Below are 22036 nucleotides of genomic sequence, written 5' to 3'. Positions count from 1 at the left end.
AGGAAAAGGGCCACACAGCCAGAGGACAGACAAACGACGACGACGACATCAACACCCGGGCAATGTGAAAAGAAAAACGTTTTATGAGCTCATTCACAAAAAGGGACACACACACACACACACACACACAAACGCACACAGACAGTGAGACAGAGCCACAAAAGGAGCTGTTTCGCAGGACAAAACAACCTGTTGCAGATTTCAGCACAAATTTGCCAAAGTGCCAGCACTTTTTTTTTCCACAGAAAATGTTAGGCAGGGGCAGGGGCAGAGGCTGGGGCTGGAGCTGGAGCTGGGGGCCTTGACTGAGGCTGCTGCTGTGAGGAGTTGGGGCACTCGTCCAAGTCGTATGCCAAAATTATATGTTAAAACATCAACACGAAGAAGGGAGCGTAGCCCACTTTGATTTTCTTTTCTTTGCTTTCATTTTTTTGCCTCTTTTTTTTTGCCTCTTTTGTGTTAAAGTTTTGTTAACGTGGCGAGGTGGGTGAAATCTTTTGGTGTCCTGCTCTTTGAGCTGCCTGCCAAGTGTCTGTAATTTTTCTTTTAGTGGGTGTTTTAATAGAGTTTTCCTATTTGACTTGCTTTGTGTGTGTGTGTGTGTGTGTGTGTGTTTGTGTGTTTGTGCGCGTGGGTGTGCAGCACTGTGGGCGTTTAAGTGCGCCTAATGGGCCACTTGAATGCTGCCAAGTGGCAAGTTGAGAAATCAGTTGGTGGCTTCAGCCCGACTCTGTGGCAGGCAGGTCCGCTGTCAGGAGCTCGGCCATATGAACTGAAATTGAAGCTGAAGGTCAAGAACTGTAGCTGAATGACTCAGGGTTACTAATACACTTTGCCTTGACAGCCACAATTGCCTTTTGAAGTGGGCTCCTTCCACTGGAGTGAGCTGCTGGCCCAGAGGAGATGTAGCTTAATTTACTTATAGCAATTTTAGGCCGAGTTCTGCCGAGTCTAGAGGCGCTATGAAAGCGGAGTGCTATCATTGAGAAATTATATACATATCTGCATACTTTGAGAAATTATATAAATATCTTTCATTATTACGCAAAAATTTTATTAATTTAATATTTTTTATATTATTAGGAGAGTCGTAAAAATAAAACTATATTCCGTTTAATTTCCAATAATATAAAAATTATATGAAAATAAAAACTGAAGAAATGGTGCTCTAAATAACATATTTATTTATTGAGTTAACCATTGTTTCTTATATTTTCTATAATAATTAAAAATTAGTTTTAATTTTAAATAAAATCAAAAGTCTCAAAAGTTATTAAATTAGGAAAATTTCATATATATTATTTGATTGAACTTTTTAATTTTATTAATTAATTTTATATATATTATTATTAATTATTTTATTATTTATTATTTATATATATTAATTATTTATTTTTATTTATATATTATTATTTATTTTTATTCTTATTTTTTATTCTATACTTTATTATTATATATTATTATTAAATATATATATTTTTTAAATTAAATTGTTAATTAATAAATATTTTACTTTTAATTACAGTTTACATATTTTTAATTATTATTTGTATTTTATTTTTATTTATTTTATTATTTATTAATTACACATTTTAAATGATTTCTTGTATATAATTATTATTTTATTAATTTTATTATTTATTTACCGTTCATTAATTTTTCCCCCTTTTTTTCGCCAACTGTCAACTCTCCATTAATAATTCCCTTAACAAACGCCGTATCTTAACTTTGGTTGTAGTTTGCTTATCTCTGTGTTTGGAGTTTTGCTTTAACGCGCTTTCCAGCTGCTTTTTACGCCAACAACAACAACAGCAACAGCAGCAACAACAACGACAACGACTCCAACACTCGCGTCTGTCACATTAAGACGACAGCAGCGTCGGCGTCGACGACGACGTCGACGTCAGTGTTGGCGTTGACGTTGGCGTTGGCGTTGCGCATTGGCAAAGCTGTGCGCCTGCTGCTCTTAGCCAAGTTAGCCAGCGAAGGCGCCGCCGCCTGTTGCGCCAAACTGTTGGCCAACTCGAGATACAGTTGAGAGTCGGCCGACCGGGCGGCATCGCACAGCCATGGCCGTGGCCAAGACGTCTAAGCTGAGGCGGCATTTGAGGTTTTAACAACTTTATAAGTTGTTTTCTTTCCTCGTTGTCGTTGTTTTTCTTTCCTCATTGTCGTTGTTGTGGTTGTTGTTGCTCATGTTGTTGTTGTTACTTTTTGTGCGCATCTTCGTCAGGCAAGTGACGTCACGTGCTGCTGCTGCTGCTGTCGATTTTTCGCACGCTTTTTCTGTTTGTCTGCTGCCGCCGTTTGCTGCGCTGCTGTTATTGCGGCGACGACGACTTGGCGTGTGTGCGTGTCTGCATGTGTGTGTGTGTCTGTTTGCCTTCATGTGTGTGCGTCGAGTGTGTTTTTCATACAAACTTAGGCGTAATCTGTGCAATCTCCCCAAGCGTCGCCGCCTTCCATTCATGAACTTTGCTTGCTTCATTCATAAGCAAAACAGAAACAGCAAAAAATATATAAATAAGAATAAAACACAACAACAACAACTACAACAGCAACAACTGTAGCAGCAGCAACAACGACAACAAAAAGCTAGCGCCATTTTTGGCGTAGCATTCGTGCCTTATTTATGGTTTGTTATGGCCGACGTTCGATTGATGTGACCGATTAGCAGGTCGAAGCAACCAGTTACAGTTACACAGCCACAGTTTGGCACGACGAGGGCAAAAACTTATCTAAATGGGCGCCGGTCGTTTATTACATGCAATTACTGGCGCACCACATTGCGTATAAGTAATGCAAATTGTCTGCGATTGCCGTGCTAGCCACAAATCGACCGACATTTCATTACTGCCTTATAATTTACCATAATTTCCAAAAGCAAAAACAATAGCAAACAATGCCCGAATGACGTCGACCACGTAGATCGCAGAGCAGTTGAACAGAGAGACCTTGTTCTAAAATTGATGAATTGCAGGAGCTATAGTAAAAGGAGATCATTTTATCGTACATCTCTCTCTCTCTCTCTCTCTCCTCTCTCTCTCTCTCTCTCTCTCTCTCTTTGACTAAGTTAAAATATATAGTATATATAGTTAAATATTTCTTGCATCGTATCCTTTAAAGGGAAATAGAGGGAAAAGGGAAGAGGAAGAGGGAAGAAAAAGAGAAAAAGAAGAATGAATAACAAGGAAAAATAAATAAGAAAAAGAAGTAAAAAAAAGAATAAATAAATAAAGAAAAAAAAAATAATAAATAAAAAAAAATAAAAAATAAAAAAAAAAATAAAAATAAATAAATAAACAAATAAATAAATAAAAAAATAAATTAATTAATTAATTAATTAATTAATTAATAATAAATAAATAAATAAATAAATAAATAAATAAATAAGTAAATAAATAAGTAAATAAATAAATAATATTTTTTATATTAATTTCTGATTATTTTTTCACTTCATTTAAATATAATTTTTCAACAGACTTGCCATATTTATGTTATTTTTCATTCAATAAATATGTTAGCCAAACCAAGTCACATGCCAAAAGTCTAATCAGAATGCCGAAATTATCTATTTGAATTTGGAAAATATTGGCACAGTGCATTCGCGCTTTGGCAGGTTGGCCGGCGACGATAAGCGGGCTATAAATTTACACAAAAGCAAATTTATGTGACTTATTTTACTTATTCTCATGGCCCCCCATATACATACATGTATACGTACGTACATATAGACACGCTCCACTTAAGGCTGTAGGAACAGTGCTGCTGCAGCTGTGTCCCCAGGGTCGCAGCCCAATCATGGTCACATAATTATCCATTGCGTGTGTTTATTTACAATAATTAAATCTGTCAAGCTAGCAAATGTATTTCAATTTCAATTGCCGCTTAGCGCGTTGATCATTTAGAGAAAATACTTGGAAAGGAAAAACTCAATTACAACAACAACAACAGCAACAACTGCATGGGCGCGTTGAGATTTGTGATTGGCTGGCGGCTGAAAGGCAGTCGGAATGCTGTCGCCGTTAATTGGGCAAATTATTCAACTTATTATTAATAAATATGTATTGTGCTTTTGTGGCTTATTAATTGGCATCATTGCCTGCCGCAACGTCAGCATCGAACACTTTCAATTGCGTCATTTGTGACGCGTGAAGCAATTGACTAAAGCAATGCTAAGAGCATCCATCCTACAAATAGAGTTTGGGGCACGAGTAAACATTGATTAAATCATAAATTTTTGGGGCAACTGAAATGCGACTGAGACAATTAGAAGAGCTTTGCTTTGCGAGAGAGTGAATTTCAAAGATTTTTATTGCAGATATTTGACAAATAGTTCAATTGAAATAAAATGGGAATATTTTCATATAAGATATTTTGTTCTTGATCAGATAGTAAATTAGAATTTATTTTATTTCAAATATAAATTGGGAAATAAATATTTAATTATTGCAATAAATTTATAGAAGATTTTCAAAACATATAATATTTATTTTATATAGTTTTTATTATTCATTTATATTTATATTTGTATATATTTAAATTATGGATTGATTCTATTACTAAAATATCTTAGCAATGGATTAATGCAAATAATGGTTATGCATTAATTAAACTTTTATATGTTAACCTAAGTCAAATAGATGCATAGTTAAATTGTAAATTTAAGGGAAGAACATGTCGAAAAGTATTGTGTTTCTTTTGAGATAACATAAATCATGCTCAGTCACACTCTAAATGTTATAGTATATTACTTTTCAGTGTACTGCATCATTACTCTCTCCGATCAGCTACCTAATTTTAAATTATAAAGCTCCATTGGGACTGAGACACAACAATGAATTGCAGCAGCTAAAGGTTGCATTCCACTAAAGCTAAGGCTTCTGCATCTCTCTTCCTCCCTCTCTCTCTCTCTCATTCTCTCTCTCTCTCTCTGTCTAGCCCTCTCTTCACTCACATCTTCCCATTCGTATGTGCCAGCAGCATCTGATATTCTAAGAAATCACCACCACATCATCAACAATGATCAGCAACAATGTTCATCATCATTGTCATTATGATCATCTGAATAGTAGGAACAAAGGCAGAGAACGCACATGGCACTTGAATGTGTACAAAAATTAACACATTTAAATGACTTTCATTAAAAGTTGATTAATATGGCCCTGATTGGTTATGAGCTTTGGTTTGTTTATTTTTATTTTTCTTCTCCCCCATGTGAGGCTCGTTTCGTTTGCTGGCTTTTGCTTTCTTTGGCTCATTGGCGTCATTTGCAGGCCCCCTTGGCTCAATTATTGTCGCATAAATTGAGCATTTAGTGTTTTTCACTGATTTCGATTTTTATTAATTTACGTATTGAGTGGCCAACGACGATTTTATTTTATTTATTTTTGTTATTGTATGTTGATTTCCAATCAGAGAACTAGCCACCCATAGCCGTACGGCCATACACACACACACGATTGCCGCATTCTCAATATTTTTCAATGAGACGTAATTTAGACTCATTTAAATAAATATATTTCGTTGATTGGCCATTGCATTATTATTATGACGATGATGTCGATGGCGATGGCGATGCGGCCGATGTTGATTATGGCCAAAGCAATTGCGATAACGAGTTCAATGCAAAGTTATTTAACCTTTTAATAAGACAAAAAGTTGGTCATGTCGACGTTAGATAATTAGTGTATAAAATGAAAAATATAAAATATACAATATTAAATAAAAAATAAAAAATATAAAATGTAAAATATAAAATATAAAATATAAAATATAAAATATAAAATATAAAATATAAAATATAAAATATAAAATATAAAATATAAAATATAAAATATAAAATATAAAATATAAAATATAAAATATAAAATATAAAATATAAAATATAAAATATAAAATATAAAATATAAAATATAAAATATAAAATATAAAATATAAAATATAAAATATATATATAAAAAAAAAAAGAAATAAAAATACATTATATTACTTCAATTTAATATTATTTTCTATTTCTCCCAAAGGGCTTTTTTTCATTTATTTTCATTCGTTTGCCACTACAATTTCTTATTAATATTCTCGCTTTAATTAAACCACCTCTCTCACTTTGGGCAGCCATTAGAAAGTCAGGCCGTCTCTATTCCGGTACAGTTGCCTCCGTTTAGCTGGGGCGATTGGGCGAATCGGTCTCATGCATTTATGCATAAGTCGGGGCCGTCACGCACTTAATGAGTCGCTGCGGCGACTGTACCTGCGCAACTGCGGGCGATAGCGACAACAAATTGGCGCATTTAATAATCATTTACGCTGCGTGTATTTGTGGCTGCTGCTAATTTCTTGCAGGCGCGCGCGCGCACTTTCAAAATTGTCCTCAGCCATGGCTAACGAGCAGGTGCGAGCGAGATAGCAAAGACAGCCGAGGCAGCTGGCACGCATGCGTGCAGGCCCCTACGGCGTTGCCATACCGCCCAATTGCTGGGCGTCTCTGGCTGGCTGTTGTGTTGGTGTCGCATTGCAGCTCGCCGTCGTCGTAGCCGTTGCCATTGCTGTCGTCGACGTCGCGTAATTTACATTAATTGGCGCTCCGCGTCATACATATAAATTTTTTGCGCGCCTAAACTTTAATTTCATGCGTACCATTTGATTTTAGCTGTTTGCTGTAGCTGTTGCAGTTGCCACTATGAGCGCAAATTGCAGGAAAGTGCAACAGCAACAGCAATAACAACGGCAACAACATTAGCTGGCTGCACACTTTTAGTGAGCAGTGTCTGCGCTGTGCACTGGGGCGTTTTGTGGGCTCATTTTGGGAATGGATATGTGACGCTGCGGCGCATATTTAGGCATCTAGTTATAGGTCTTTGCTGCAGCACAGCCAACGGCATTCAATTGGCCTGCCTGAGACATTCTCCTCGACGGCAACGGCAACGGCAAAATATGGCTAATTGCATAGGTGGGCTCGAAAATACGATTTGAATATCTTATGAAACATAATTATTATATAAGCTCTGGCTGTAAACTAACAGATAATATGCTGATTGACAGTTTAAATATTTTAGTGCACTAACTGTTATAGCTCTTCCACATTATAACTCTTATAGATATTCGATTTATGCAAGATACGGGGACTTGAGCTGTGTTGTTTAATTTTAGCATGTAATTTAATGAGTTCTTGACGTTTTATACAAATGCTATTGTTATTTTACTAATAAATAAATTTGTGTGCTATTTTAAATATAAATAAATTAAATAATAGCTCTGTGTGAGAATTTGTATTTATTAAAAATATATATTTTATATTTATTAGCTTTATATCATAATCCACATTTATGTTTATCTTACTTACTTCATTTTTTATTTTTAGAAAAATCTCTTCGATTTTGATATTCATATTCAATTAATTTTATAAAAATATTATATTTTAATTTTATATATGTTTATTTATTTTATATTTTTAATCTTATAGATTTATTAAACAATGCAAGAATATTTATACATTCGTTGTGTAGATTTTCTGATTTATTTTTGTTTATTTATTTTAAAAGTACAATTTAAATTATTATTTTGTAATTTAATTGTTTGCTTTTATTAACTTTTTATGTTAAATTATTAGTTCTTGCCTTTTATATCTAAAAATAAAATTCACTTCGCGATTTGCTTGGCTTTTCTAAGACCGCATTTTTTTGTAGATTCTCTTAGGCCGTTTGCAATACTTAAAAAATATGTATTTTACCATTTGGTATATAGCCAAAATAAACTCTAATTTAGCATTTCACAACACTTGCGACACTTTTACAAGCAAACCGTTTTAGAGCACTACAAATTCTATATAGTATGTATATATACATATGTATATTCCCCATATAGTAGTGCTGTTAGTTGTCTGCTTCTCGTTCAATTAATTAACACACTTTCACAGCGCATTTCTTTCTTTCTGGCGACAATTTTCGTTGACGTCAATTTTATTCATTGTTGTTGTTGTTGCTGCTGTTGCTGTTGTTGTTGTGTGCTCATTTTACTATATCATCAGGTCAAATCTCAATTAACAAATATAACGATTTTGCTGTTGCTTTCTCGCTTTCTACGCGCCACATTCGCCATTTTCTGTGTGCTCTTGTTGCAATTTTGTGTTTTTGTTGTAGTTGTTGTTGTTTCTTTGCTTAACAAACAATTAAAAATATTAATAGAAATTTATTTCAATTGAAATCAAAAATTTCTCTACATTAGCCAGTGCTCCAGTTGAGAGCGAAATATTTGCATGCCACGAGTTCAAACACTCATCTGAACCCGACCCGGCTCGGCCTCGCCATTTTCTCGAAAGTAGTTTTCATTATTTCCCTTTGTCCAGTTGCGAATGCCCATTAAATAGACAAAATCCCATGTTTAATTAAAAGCCAGAGCACAATCGACTCGTAATCAGCTTATATGTCAGTCAATTTATAGCTAGAGCTTGATTATGAGCTCATATCATTGTGTAGGGAAATGACAATGCTCTGACTCATGCAGAAAGCCCTGCGACAAGTGAGCGGTAGAGGGAAGTTCTCTCTTTGACAACTCTTCCGTATATAGAGACTGTTATATCAACTCGCATTTCTTATCGATCCTCCAACTCAACTCCAACTCCCTTGTGCAGGGTATTTATATGTCGCGAACGCAATGCAACCTGTTGTTAATTATGACATAGTCGATTGCGAGACATGGACATTTTTGCTGTGGGTGCACACATCTGGAGTAGGGGGCGGGCGGGTGGCCCTAATGGCATACGTGTGCGCTGTCATTGTTGTGGTGTGCTCAAGCGATGCATTAAGTTGATTTTAATAAGCGCTGCCCGTTGCAATAAGTAAATAAATAATTATAATAAATAAATAATAAATAATTGTTTGCTGCTGGCGCAACAACAACAGCAACAACAACAATTGCCATCGGTTTAGGTACAGTCAGCTAGTTAGCTGCGCTCGTGTTGCCATCTCGCTCGCACTCGTGTTAATTACGGGTGATTAGAGGCATCTAATTATTATTAATGCACCGAGTCGAGTTACCGAGCACTCCACTGGCTGATCCGGCACCCGCCTCCTGCTGCTGCCCACAATGCCCTACTTAATCGCAGCTTATTAAGCGCTTTAAAGACGCCATTTCAATGCAACTTAGTTGACGATCCATTAAACGCTGTTTCTCTGTGCAAGTGCCTTTTCGTGTTTCTGTCTGTGTCTGTGTCTGTGCACAGCTCATTAGAGCCACTAGCAGGAGGCGGGCGTGGGGGGCAGTTGCATTAAATTGCCGGCACTTGCTGTCGTACGTGTATGTAAATTATAATTGTGCTTAATATATAATCGATAATTATCACTGATCGATTAATTGCACACTTTTTTTTGTATCTATTGTCTACTGTTGCGCATTGCACACTTTTTATGGCGCGTCTCTAATGGCTTTTTGGGGGTCTGGGCTAATGACTCAAGCCCAAGCCTTGACTGCAAGCTGCAAGAGTGGCGCAATTGAGTCGAAGGCTGCTGCATTGCGGATCGTCTAAGCGAAACTCTTGCGCCCTTCAACTCCAGCCACATGGCCAGATAGCCAGTTAATCGATTCGAAATTCGATTACCCTAACACTTTCGAGGCAGTCGGCCGCGCACTTTGCGCAATCACTTTACAACCCCCGGAGAGCGGAGAGCAACCCCTGAGCCGGGCCTGTACCCCGCGGCTAAATTCTAATTATAATCGCGTATCGCCAGTGCCAAATCCAAAGCTCCAATAAACCTTTGTCAAGCGCCCCGTTCTTCTCTCTTCTGGGCTGTCATTAACGGCCCACACTGCCCGGCTTGGCTGGCTACTGCGATCTGAGCATGCCAGGCGGCATTTGCATTAATTTTGCAATGCCGGGAAAAAAAATACAAAAATTAAAATGGAAAGGAGAGAAAGAAATTTCCATAATGAGCACGTACACAATCACTTACCCCGGACTTGGCCTCAGACCCTTCGATTTGGTCACATGCAACTCGCCAAAGGGTTTCGCATAATTCGCATTGTACTCGGCCGAAAGGGGTTGCAAAAATTTTTATAATTAGTTGGCCATTGCCATTGCCGTTGCCCGTTGCCCGGCACCAAATGCAGCAGGTTTTACATATTTTTTATACACTCTCTTTTTTTTTGCCAAATATTTAGACGTTGATTATTGCGCTCCGTGCTGCAAAAAATACGCGAAAAAAAGTAAAAAACTGCGGCTCTGGCAAACGATTTTGGTGCGTGCTCAATTGGGGAGTTTTCTGGCCGGAGCTTGTCGAGAGCCCCGCCCACACTGCCAGTGAGCCCACATGCCATTTCTTTTGTTTTTCGCTAATTTAGCAAAATTATGTTTTGTGCTCTCGTCATGTCGTGTACGCGCTCTCACATACACACTTACATACATATATTCGTGCTGCAGTCGCCCATATGGCCTGCCCAACTCCCTCAATATTATTATACAACTGCAACACGAATGGGACATGCAATTTTCGACCTATAACTCAAATACCCTGCCTGCTAGGGGTATGCACATTTTCTAATGCGATATGAGTTGGCTGAGAAGTATTTTGAAATAGAGTAGTATCAAAATATGAATAAGCTGACAAATTCAGTCGGCTAGATAAAATATTTACAAAATAAATAATCTAAACAAGAATGATTTTTTTTCACAAAACTAAAATCTGTAAACAATAAAATAAAATTTTAATAATTAATCTATAAATTCAAATTAAAAATAAAACTTTAATATATTGCAATATTCAGATTAGATATTATATTTATAAAATAAAGCTTGAATAATTGTAAAAGATCATAATAAGCGGTTATACTTAAAAAAATAAATAAATAGTAAAATAGTAAAAATAGTAAAATATAAAAATAATAATAATAACAACAAAAATAAATAAAATGAATAATAATAATAAATATTCGATTTGAATAAACTGAAATATTTATGTTACTAGTAATTTTCTTCACTATACTTTTAATTATTATATTTAATTTTAAATTATTAAATTTAATTTTAAATTATAATATTTAATTTTAAATTAAGTACAAGCTTAATTTTGTGTAAAAGAACGTTTATTTATTAAAATAACTAATTAATTAACTAAATAAGAAATCTTTTCTAAATTCATTTTCTTGCCATGGTGTATTTTATATGTTTGTTTATGATATGAGATCGTTAATAAGTGAAAATAGTTTCTGATATACATTTTATAAATAATTATCATTATCATTCTTATTCACATTCATTAAACATTAATTAAACCTCTTCCATAAAGGGTATTTCAATGTCTATAAATGCTCTGCAACTCCAGAATTCTTAACTTTTTTCTCATTATTTTCATTCTAAATGAATTAAAATTGCCAAATGTGGGCGGGTTTGGGTAGGGAGAGGCTTGCTTTTTAATGCAAATACAAAATGCGAATAACTCATTACGAGTCGCATTAAGGGCAGTGCATGGGTGTCTGTGTGCGTGTGTGTGTGTGAGGCAGGACTCACGCTATGAGAGGGCTGCTTTTTAGCCACGTCCTGTTTGGGTTCCCGTCTGACTTGGTTTGGCTTGGCCTGGCATGACTTTGACTTCCTATATGCTGAGCTCTGTCTCCCCTTCCTGCTCGCTCTCCCTCTCTCTCTCTCTCTCGATCTCTCTTTCTTTCCAGCTCTCTCCCTTTCTCTTAGGGGTCGTCTGACTGTTCAGCTTGCACATGTTTATTGTTGTCGTTGTTGTTATTGTTGTATTGAGTACGCCTCTGGTATTGTTGGCATTCGTTGTTGCTGTTGTTGCTGTTGTTGTTGTTGTTGTGTTATTGGCATCGCCTAGTGCGTGCTCAATTTGAATCACGCAAATTTCATTATTATTATTTTTAATGATTTGAGTGGAAAAAGTCGACAGCAAAAAATGAAAAAAAAAAAAAAAGAAGAAGAAGAAGCAAAATACAAAGCCAAGCCAAACAGGAAAACACCCAGTTAAATAGTCCACTGACCGGATTGCAATGCATTTTGTTTGCATTAAGTAGGGAGGTCGCCTCGCCAGGGCCCCAGCGTATCACGTATGTAATGTAATATAACGTGCTATGCGTTTGATAATGCTCGAACCAGAGGCAATTTAGTCATAGCTCAAGCTGAACCTGTTTTAATGCCAGCCCAGATAATTTCACTGAAAATGCTGTGCGGGTCAGATGAACTAAGGGCTGAATAGAACTTTGAAAATGAAGAGAAAAATTGATAATATTTTATATTAGATATAATATAAAATATTTAGTTAGTCTTTAATCTTTCATTTTCATATTAAATATAATATATAAAAATTGATTTCAATTCCTATGTTCTTTCAGATGCAATATAGATTCATACTTTATTTTATGATATATCCATGTTCCTTATAGATTTACCTTTGATGTGAAACTAATCTAAACCGAGCAAAGGATCTTCATATATTCTCTTGGCTTTATTTCTTCTTTTTTTTCATTAAATTCAGTTTTGGAATTTTTAAAATTTTTATTTTCATAATTATTTCTTTTTCCTTTTCCTTTTCTAAATTCTCTTATTTCTATTATTCCCTTGTATTTATGTGGAAAAGTTTTCAAGTATTGCAGCTAGCCTCCACGTAATCCGTTTACCCCGGCACTCTACAAAACTTTGTAGGTCTGACTTAATTTCGAAAAGAAACGAACACAAACTACTAGAAGCTCTGCTCGTACTTTCATTACCATCAAGGCTTAAGCTCCTTATCCCGAGCTAGCCTCATGCTATGCTATCTACTTTACATAATGTTCCACCTTCACGGTTGTATTTCATGTGTAATCGTGTGTAATTTTTAAGAAAATTGCACGCTTACACACACTCACACACACACACGTGGGTATTTTTGCCAGTGCATGAACATCCCCGACAACAACAACCCTAAAACAATGCATTGGCCAACTGAAAACTTTTCAACTCTCGAGAGTGTGTGGGAGTGTGTGTACTATTGTCCGTGTGTGTTTGTGTGTGTGTGTGTGTGCGTAAGTAAATGTTGCATAAATAATTTTAACTGAATGACTTAATGTTGTGCTGGCCGCCCTGTGGCATGAGGCGCATTATTGATTATTTTCCAGGCGGGCACTCGAAAAGTTTAGCTGCCAAAAAAGTTGCAACAGCCCGTTCCATTTCCTTCCTTTCGCTCGCTGCCTTTAAGTAAGTCGACTTTTGAATATGCATTCTGTGCTAATTACAAATCAAAAGGCAATTTAATGGCCTACGCTACAAATTGGAATCGGCCGAAGCCGGACGCCGTTTTCCAATCAGAAATTGCTTTGTGCCACATTTGAAGCGCTACCTCAAAATGGATGGCAGCAGAATGTGCAACAATTTAGTTCAACTATTAATTACAACAAGTCGCTGGCTGCAACAGCAACAGCAGCAACAGCAGCAGCAGCAACAACATGTTTAGCATGTTGCAGCTATGCAAAATTATTGATGATTTTATTAATTTGAATATTGGCAAGGAACTGCCGTATGCCGTGTGCCGTGTGCCGAGGTGCGCTGTGGCATGACAAAACGCTGGCCAAGACATTGGCCGGCCCGAGTGTCTCAAATGATAAATTTTTAGCAATAGAAAGTTGCATGGAGATTGCAATTTATAGCTAGATTTTACGGCAGCAACATGTTGCAAGCGCGTTGCGCCAACAAAATGAGTATAATTAGACCGGTTTCTAATGCGTTTACTTGCTGCTGCATATGTTGCAGACGTTGCATGTTGCTGCTGCTGCTGCTGCTGCTGCTGCTGCTGCCGAGTTAGAAAAGAAAACACTACAAAATATAGTCAGGCACTTGATTTGAATTATAGCTGGCTGGCCATAGCGATAATTAATCGTGCTATTTAGTGTGCTACATGAAATTCTACCAGTTTGTCGGTTATTGATTAGATTTGCTGCAGCCTGTTTGCTGCTGCTGCTGCTGCTGCTGCTGCAGGAAGCGCTGTTGCATGTTGCTGCTGCTCGCCTGTGCAATTTGGACACACTTTTAATATGCGCAAATTGTACTTAATTTAGCTGGCATATTTTGCCGCTGCAATTTGACGTATTTACGGCTAACTTTCACAACATGTTGCCCAGAGTGCAGCAGCAACAATTGCTCATTGGGCGCTGTATCTGTGGCGCGCTGCGAAATCACATGATAATATATGCTTAACGCAAGCAGTTCTAGGTGAGTCTCTCAAGTGCTCTTGTCTTTCTCGCTGTGTACTTCTCCTGCTGCTCCTGCTGCTGCTGCTGCTGCTGCTGCTGCTGCTGCTGCTGGTGTTGTGCCTTCGTGTTTTGCTTTGTTTGCTGCTTATGCATATGCCACATGCCTCGGTTGGGTGTGGTGGGGTGCAATCGTGGCCCAGACATTTGCATGCAATGTACAAAATTAATTATTACTCCTTCTCTTGGGCTGCGGCTCCTGCTGCTGTCCACTTCCTGGCCAAAATCTACAGCCGAAACGTCTACAGCCCCGACTCAGGCATTACATGTCCTGCACACACACACACACACAACTTGCAAGGCATCGCACTCAAACCCACCCACTCAACCACCCAACCGACCAGCCATCCCGCCCCGCTGCCCGTTTGCGGCTCATTATGAGCAACGACGTCGGCGACGTGGCCGGAAAAGTGCGTTCGTTGACTGCTGTTGGCTGCCCAGCTCGGCCCGGAGTCCAGCTCCGACTCCTGCTCCGACTCAGAGTGCAGTTGCTTCGGCCGTTTTGTTGCTGCTTGCATTGGTCATGGCGGCTTTGCATTATTACAACTGCAGACAGTTGTAGGCGAGTTGCCTGCATAGTTGCCAGCAACAACAGCAACAGCAACTCAAACACACACACGCACACACACTCGCACACATGCATCCATTTGCATTATGCATTAAAATCAACGCCCGTTTTGTGTACTTGACCATGCCAAGCTGAAGACAGCAACAACAGAATCAGAATCGGAATCGGAATCAGAATCGGAGCTCTACTTCGCATTTAGTGTTCGATTTTCGACTGCTGTCTTTGCGTGTGTGCGTATGTGTATATGTGTGTGTACTTCGGAGTTGGCCAGAAATGTCAACGTATTTTAAAAGCGAATGAGCTTGGCATTTATTTAGTCGCCTCTACTTCAGTTCATGAAATTTTCCAGCTTAGAAGAGGGAGCTGAAGCTAGAGACAGATAAAATCTCTATTGAAAGTAGAATTCGTAAAAAGTTCCAAAAAATATATTTACTTATATTCATTATTTAATTATATTAAATATATAAATAAATATTTATATTAAAACAAATTTTATTTTTATTTATTCTTCAATTTTTGAATGTTTCATTTATTTATTTATATTCTATAAAAATGGTTTTTATTTATTTTATTTTTATTTTTAAGTTATTTATTTAATGATTTATTTTTAGATGTATTTTTTTATTTGTTTGATCAATATTTTGTTCTTTATTTATTTTTTTAAAACAAGTTTATTTAGTTAATATTTGTTTATAATTTATTTGCAATAGTTTTATAATTTTATTTATTTTTAAAATATTTTTATTGTAATTTTTTTATTTTTTTGTCTTATTTTGTTTATTTATTTGTTTTTTATTAATTCTAAAGTATTATTATCTTTAACAAATAATCAGCACTATATTATTTTAGCAGCATTATTATTGTTTTATTTAGTTAGTTATTTACGTAATTATCAATGCATTTCGGCTATCCCAATGCAAAACGTCTTCCGAACTTTCTGATTCAGCTAATCTACAATCTTAAACATATCTCTCAATGATTTATGAAGAAAGTTTCGTATATGCTCTGATCTCTTGCTACACTGAAAAGACTCTCCCATTCATATATGTATATACTTGGAAGCATATATATTTCTGTTTGTATAACAAAAAACTTTCTTGCCAGACGTGACTCACTCCTGTGTCAGAGTCTGGTTACGTCCCGCCAGGCATATAAATTATAATGCGGAGTAGGTGTAAAATTTTCGATTACGACAGGAGGCGGGAGGCAGTCACAGTCCTGGCCTCCCCCTAGCAACCGTTGCGGCTACTTTGCGAACCTCCCTTGTTCTCTGTCGAGTCATTGTCCAGTCCAGTGCCGGACGTCGTGGCTGCTTGCAAGGACACGCGGAGAGGACGTCGCAGTCGGAGTCGAAGCAACATTTTGCATTTGCAAAATTATGCGGCATGTGTGCGACGCTTCCTGCAACCACTTGTCCCTCCTGTCCCAGGCCCTGCCCCAAATATTATGCTCTTGCCTTTTGTTGCTTGTTTGTGTGTTGTTGTTGTTGTTGTGGTCAACCGGATGGCAACAGGGATAATTAATGAAATTAATGCGCTTGGGCATGGGTTTTAAGTGCACGAAATATATTCGATAAATGTAAATTCTAAATTATGACTCGCAGCAGGCAAAAGGCGCAGGTACAGTCACCATTTCGACAAAATACCAGACCCAACTGGGGGGTTGTTCGCCCGGCTGCATTTTAATGACAATTAACTGCCGCATTACTGCATTATTTGAACACAGCTGTGGATCTAGATCTGGGCAGAGCTGCTATAAACTAAATATTCTGCAGTGTAAACGGTGATTCTATGAAGATTAGCTGAAAGGCAACTAAATACTAAAAATACTAATACTGATTTAATATAGATAATAAATATTTTAAGCTAAATTAAGCACTTAAGCAATCAAGTGCAGACAATATAGAAAACATAGATTAGTTGTAATAGATTTAAAGAAGAAGAAGATATATCTTAAGTTAACATTTAAACATTGATAATATTGCTTAGAAATTATATATTATATGGAATATTAAGTACATATAGTTGCTGTAGCTAAAACTTGGGTTGGAACTAGGTTACTTTGGCGAGTTCATTAAGCACAGACAGCAAATTGCACAAGATTACATAATAAACTTAAAGCTAATTACTAATAACTTATAATATTTATATAGTATATATGTAATATCTTTCGTTCAACCACCATTTATAAATCTAGATAAATTACAAAGCAAATGTATTTACACTGCATTCATATATACACATATATATATTTATTTATATGCACGCTGACTGCAAAGGGTCTCTCAGCGAATATCCACATTATCACTATGACAGCCTGTTAAGTTGGCCCTTTGATGCTTAACTGATTGGTTTAAAGGCAACTCTTGACTTGCTCCTCCTTTCTTGCAGACGGCGCACACAATGCGAGGGGGTCAGTGACATGGCCGAGGGCTGCGAGGACTCTGCCGGTGCCGCTGAATCCACAACGTCACAGTATAAGCACGACACGATGCTGGGCACGGTGTTGCCTTGTGAGGCGGCTATTGTTGCGACACCAGGCAGCAGCAGCAGCAGCAGTAGCAATAGTAGCGGCAGCAACAACAACAACAATACCAGCAGCAACAGCAACAACAACAACAACAACAATACTGCCAGCAATATTGTGAAGCGGGAGTTCTGCGATGGCAGCATGATGCCAGGTGCCAGTGTCAACAACAACAACAGCAGCGTCAGCAATAATAATAATAACAATAACAACAACAACAACAACAACAATACCAAAATGCAAGCATTGATATGCAGCAGCAGTAGCAATAACAATAACAACAACAGCAGCAGCAACAACAACAACAATAACAATGCAAACAGCAGCAGCAGCTCATCATCATCCTCCTCCTCGTGCTCCTCCTCCTCGTCCAGCTCGTCGGCCAGCACCCTAACAAGCTGCACTACCGCAGCCATCGTGCCCTCGAACTGCTCCACAAATGCCAACAAGTCGCCCAGCTCGCCCTACTCCCAGAGCGGCACCATTGGCCTGGGCATCGGCGTATCGCTCGCCAGTCCGCTGCGCGAGGCCAGCCCGCTGCCCAGCCGCTGCTCGCCGGCGGTCGCTGCGGCGCAGTCGCCGTGCGGCGGCGTCACGCCCGCCTCGCCACCATCGATCTCCTCCAACAGCTCGTCGCATGTGCTGGCGCTCAACATCAAAACCGAGTCGGTGAGTCGCTAAACGCAAACATTTCCAATTACCTTACACTAATCAGAGCAACTGCATGAGCGCAGGCCTAAGCCGTGCTCTATTTATACAAAGTGCGGATAAAATAGCTAAGAATCATAGTTGATGATTGAGCTTATATATTCACTCAATTTAGTAAACATTTATTTCAAAATAAATACAGCAATATTTCCTAGTGTTATTTACAAAGAAAATGCTTATAATATTGAACATTTTTATTTTGTTCTTTATAACAGCCGTTATATTGATTTATTCATAAAATTATTTAAAGTCTGCGCTCAATAAGACTATAAAAGTAGGTGGGGCCTTAGCATTCACATTCAACTTTTGGGGAGATCGATACGATCTACATATATATCATAAATTTTGAACTCAACACGAAATAATAATAAATCATATATAAGTCAACTCTAATCAGATATATTTTCAATAACATTAATAAATTTATATATACTGAACACATGTAGGTTAATTAATAATTTAAAATAATAATTGACGAAAATAACAAATAAATAAAATGTAAAAATAATTTTAATAAATTATTAATAAAAAATAAATAAATCAAAATAATAATTTAAAAAAAATAAAATAAAATAAAAATAAAAACATATACATTATATTCTAAGTTAATAAAATGATCTTCTAATGTCCAATTATTACAAATAAAAATTTAATAAGTTAAAAAATAAATAAATAAATTTATAATTTTATATAGCAAATTAATATTAAAATAACTCAATAGATAATCAATTAAATTATTTATGAAATAAATATTATATCAAATTTTAATACAGTAAATAATATATAAAATGTGTAATTTATTAGTTTTCATTTGAATAAAATATTAATATAATATATATATATATATCATATAGAATTTTGTAGGACATAATTTCCTTAAAATGATTAAAATAAATGAATATTATATTCAAAATTAATATAGTACTAAAATATAAAATATTAAATATATTACAAAATATATAAATAAAATAAAACATTTATATAATATAAATATATATCATATAGAATTTTATACAACATAAATTCCTTAATATGATGCAAATATATTTCTTTAATGGCATACACAAATAGTAGTTTGAGCTTTGCTATTTGCGTGACAAATAACGCGATCACGCGCGCATCTCTAGCTGAATTCAGAAATTGGTTTGCATTTAATTAGCATGCAAGCGGCGCGGCGATCATTAATTAGTTGCGGCACCGACTGGCTAATCATGAAATCAGCAAGCTTGCCGCAAAATGTTGCCACTACAACTGTGACAATTCCTGCGACTGGCTGCGGTCCGAGCGTCAAGGGCGAACTTGGCGTCAAACATTTTACGCTACAAAACGTTATAAAGCAGCCGCAGGCTGAAGCTATGTCGTGCACGAGAAACAAAAAACAACAACAACAACAACAAAAAGCACACACAAAAAATAAACTACAACAAAAATAAATAAATAACAAAAATAAAAACAAAAGCCGAAAACTTAATACAACAACAGCGGCGGCAACACTCGGTCAAATATTTGTCCCAATTTTAATGACCATAAAAACTGAGCAGAAACAACAACAGCAACAACAACACAGCAGCAACAGCAACAGCTACAAAAATGAGATCACAAAAAAGTTTGTGCAATTGTCAGCAATAAATAAAAAATTTCGCATGTCCTCGTTGGCCTGAGTTGGCTCAGTTGGGCTCGCATTGGCTTTGCCTGGGCTCTCAGCACCCCGCTCTCCGTACTCCGCCTCCTGCCGAACTCAACCTATGCCTGCTGGCGCATAGTCATAGTAGCTTGGCAAATCAGCAGAAAGCAACTCTGAAGACGGCGATCCGCTGATCAGCCGGAATCGCTTCGATCGCCTATTGCAGCCGCGCCGCGTTTCAAGTTTATTTTTGTTTAATTTTTCGATCGTCTAAGGCGCTTTGTTGCCGCTTGCCTGTTGCTCATAAAATTGTGCTAAATTATGGGCCAAATAAAGGGATAGGGTTTCCACAGCGAGCTGCAATAAAAACACTTGAGATATTCACATCGCTCAAATTATGAAGTGCTCAAGATGTGAACGGGCGACGTTGTATTAATTATTTGGATTCAATTATCCTCAGCTTGCTCAACTCTTAACAACTGCTTGATTTGCAAATTTATTAATTTTCATATTATTTATAATTGCTTAATTATTAGTATTTTCTGTTGATCTGGCAATTCTCATATTAGCTATTATGAAGAATAATAAACTCAGTCTCACTATAACAACCAAACGTTGCGGCTCTTCTCATCCATACGCAAATATTTTCTTTATTATTTTTCTTTGCGGATTAGTTAAAAATTAAAAAATATACATTTAGATGAAATATATATAAATGATGTATAAAGCATATAATACCTATAGAAAAGAAGGATATATTTTTGCTTATATTATGTCCTTAAGTTTGAATTTAAATTTTCATCGAGTTTAGGTACTCCATATCTGCAAATAAACTACATATATTAATTATTATAATTTGTATTATTTTCAATTTAATTTAATTCTGCGTTGTCCAAAATTTATTTTCCTTTTGATTTGCTAAAAAATAATTATGCTTTGACTTCTCGGCATTCCAATACACAAATTAGCATTCCTTGTCGATGGATAAGCTTTATTCAATAAAGAAAAAAAAATTTGATATCTTTGACCGCATTTTGGTTTGGTTCGCTTTGTCTCTGTCCAATCCGAATTCATTCTAATGACACAATCAGCTCACACAAGACACGCACACACACGCTCGGACACCCTCTCAGGCAATTTAAGTGCGCCCCAGCCCCCGCATCCAGTCTACCCCCGTCGAGTTCCCTTGAGCAAATGCGACTTGTAATGCTCAAAAAGCCAAAACAAAATGTTGTAAAAAGCAATTAATAAAAAAATAAAGCAATCAAAAAAGTGCATAAAATTTATGTGCATGCAGTCAAATGAGTAATCGTCTGGCCAACACGCACACACACACACACACACACACACACACACACACATAATAGAGATACCAGCGGCAACAAGAGCGACAATAATAAACCAGCAACATTTATTGAAAATTAAACAAAAAAGAAACGACAGCAGCAACAAAAAAGAAAAATCGCAAAAGGCAAATAATAAGCGCAAAATAATCAGCACACACACACATACACACATGCACACTGCAAAAAAAAAAAAGAAATAAATTTTGTATTGGCGACTGGAAACAAGAAAATCCAGGTGCTATAAAGATCGTACTAAAGGCCACAGCAAGCACAGAAAAGAGAAAAGAATATCGAAATTAACATACACTAAAAAGGATAACAAATAAAAGAAATAATATTTATAAAAATATATAGAAAATTGATTTAGATTATATATAAATTCTGAATAATTATTGGCTGGCAAAATTAATAATAAAATGCAATTTAAAATTAAAATTGTTTAGCCGCCAAACTTAGTCGAACAACTTTGGGTTAGAGTATCTGAGGCTATGCAACTCCACAATAGCGCTGGATGGCGGCAGGCAGATGGGGAGGGCGGGAGGTGCGCAGTGGCGCTGGGTGCAGTCCACAATATATTACAGCTAATTATGATCGGGGCAGTCGGGCAGCCCATTGGCTACGCAATTTGACGGCTTTGGCAGCGCGACTGCAATTTCAATGCTGCTTTTGAGGCCAAGGCGTCAGCCAGTCAGCCGGCCAGTCAGCCCACTGTGTGAGTCATAGTGTGGCTGTGGCAGCGTCTAATGAGCCTGCCGCACCGCAGGCTTGGCCCGGTGAAAGCACAGTCCGCATATGTACTCTAATTTAGAGTCTAAAAGTCGCTAATTACAAGTTGCTCTAGCTAACATTGCTAACATACTGTGTTCACACTCACACGATGCCGACGACGACGACGACGACGACAAAGACGACTGACACTCATATTCATACTCGCACTCGCACTCGTACTCTGATTCGAACTCGCTCACACGGCGCACATGTTGCGCATGTGCAATGAGGATGCCGTTTGCTGCGTCGCTCTGACAGGCGGCTGGC

The 22036-nt window shown here is 36.9% G+C and overlaps 2 protein-coding genes across 7 annotated transcripts in view; one reads left to right on the top strand and one right to left on the bottom strand.

The window, feature by feature from the left end:
• LOC108658214 (UNC93-like protein) overlaps positions 1 to 22036 on the bottom strand; it is a 198820-nt gene that overhangs the window by 89492 nt on the left and 87292 nt on the right. The window lies entirely within an intron of this gene.
• Positions 1 to 22036, top strand: part of pdm3 (POU-domain protein pdm3) — a 97705-nt gene that overhangs the window by 10543 nt on the left and 65126 nt on the right. For all 6 annotated transcript variants that reach the window (XM_089260624.1, XM_089260623.1, XM_089260622.1 and 3 more), the window contains exon 2: positions 17188 to 17992. In XM_089260624.1, the coding sequence (XP_089116750.1) occupies positions 17219 to 17992 (774 nt within the window). In that variant the 5' untranslated portion in view covers positions 17188 to 17218. The remainder of the gene's footprint in view (positions 1 to 17187; positions 17993 to 22036) is intronic.

This window comes from Drosophila navojoa, chromosome 5, assembly GCF_054131105.1.
Source record: "Drosophila navojoa isolate 15081-1374.11 chromosome 5, UAZ_NAV_1.0, whole genome shotgun sequence".
NCBI classification, from domain to species: Eukaryota; Metazoa; Arthropoda; class Insecta; order Diptera; family Drosophilidae; genus Drosophila; species Drosophila navojoa.
This window is presented reverse-complemented; position numbering and strand designations above follow the sequence as displayed.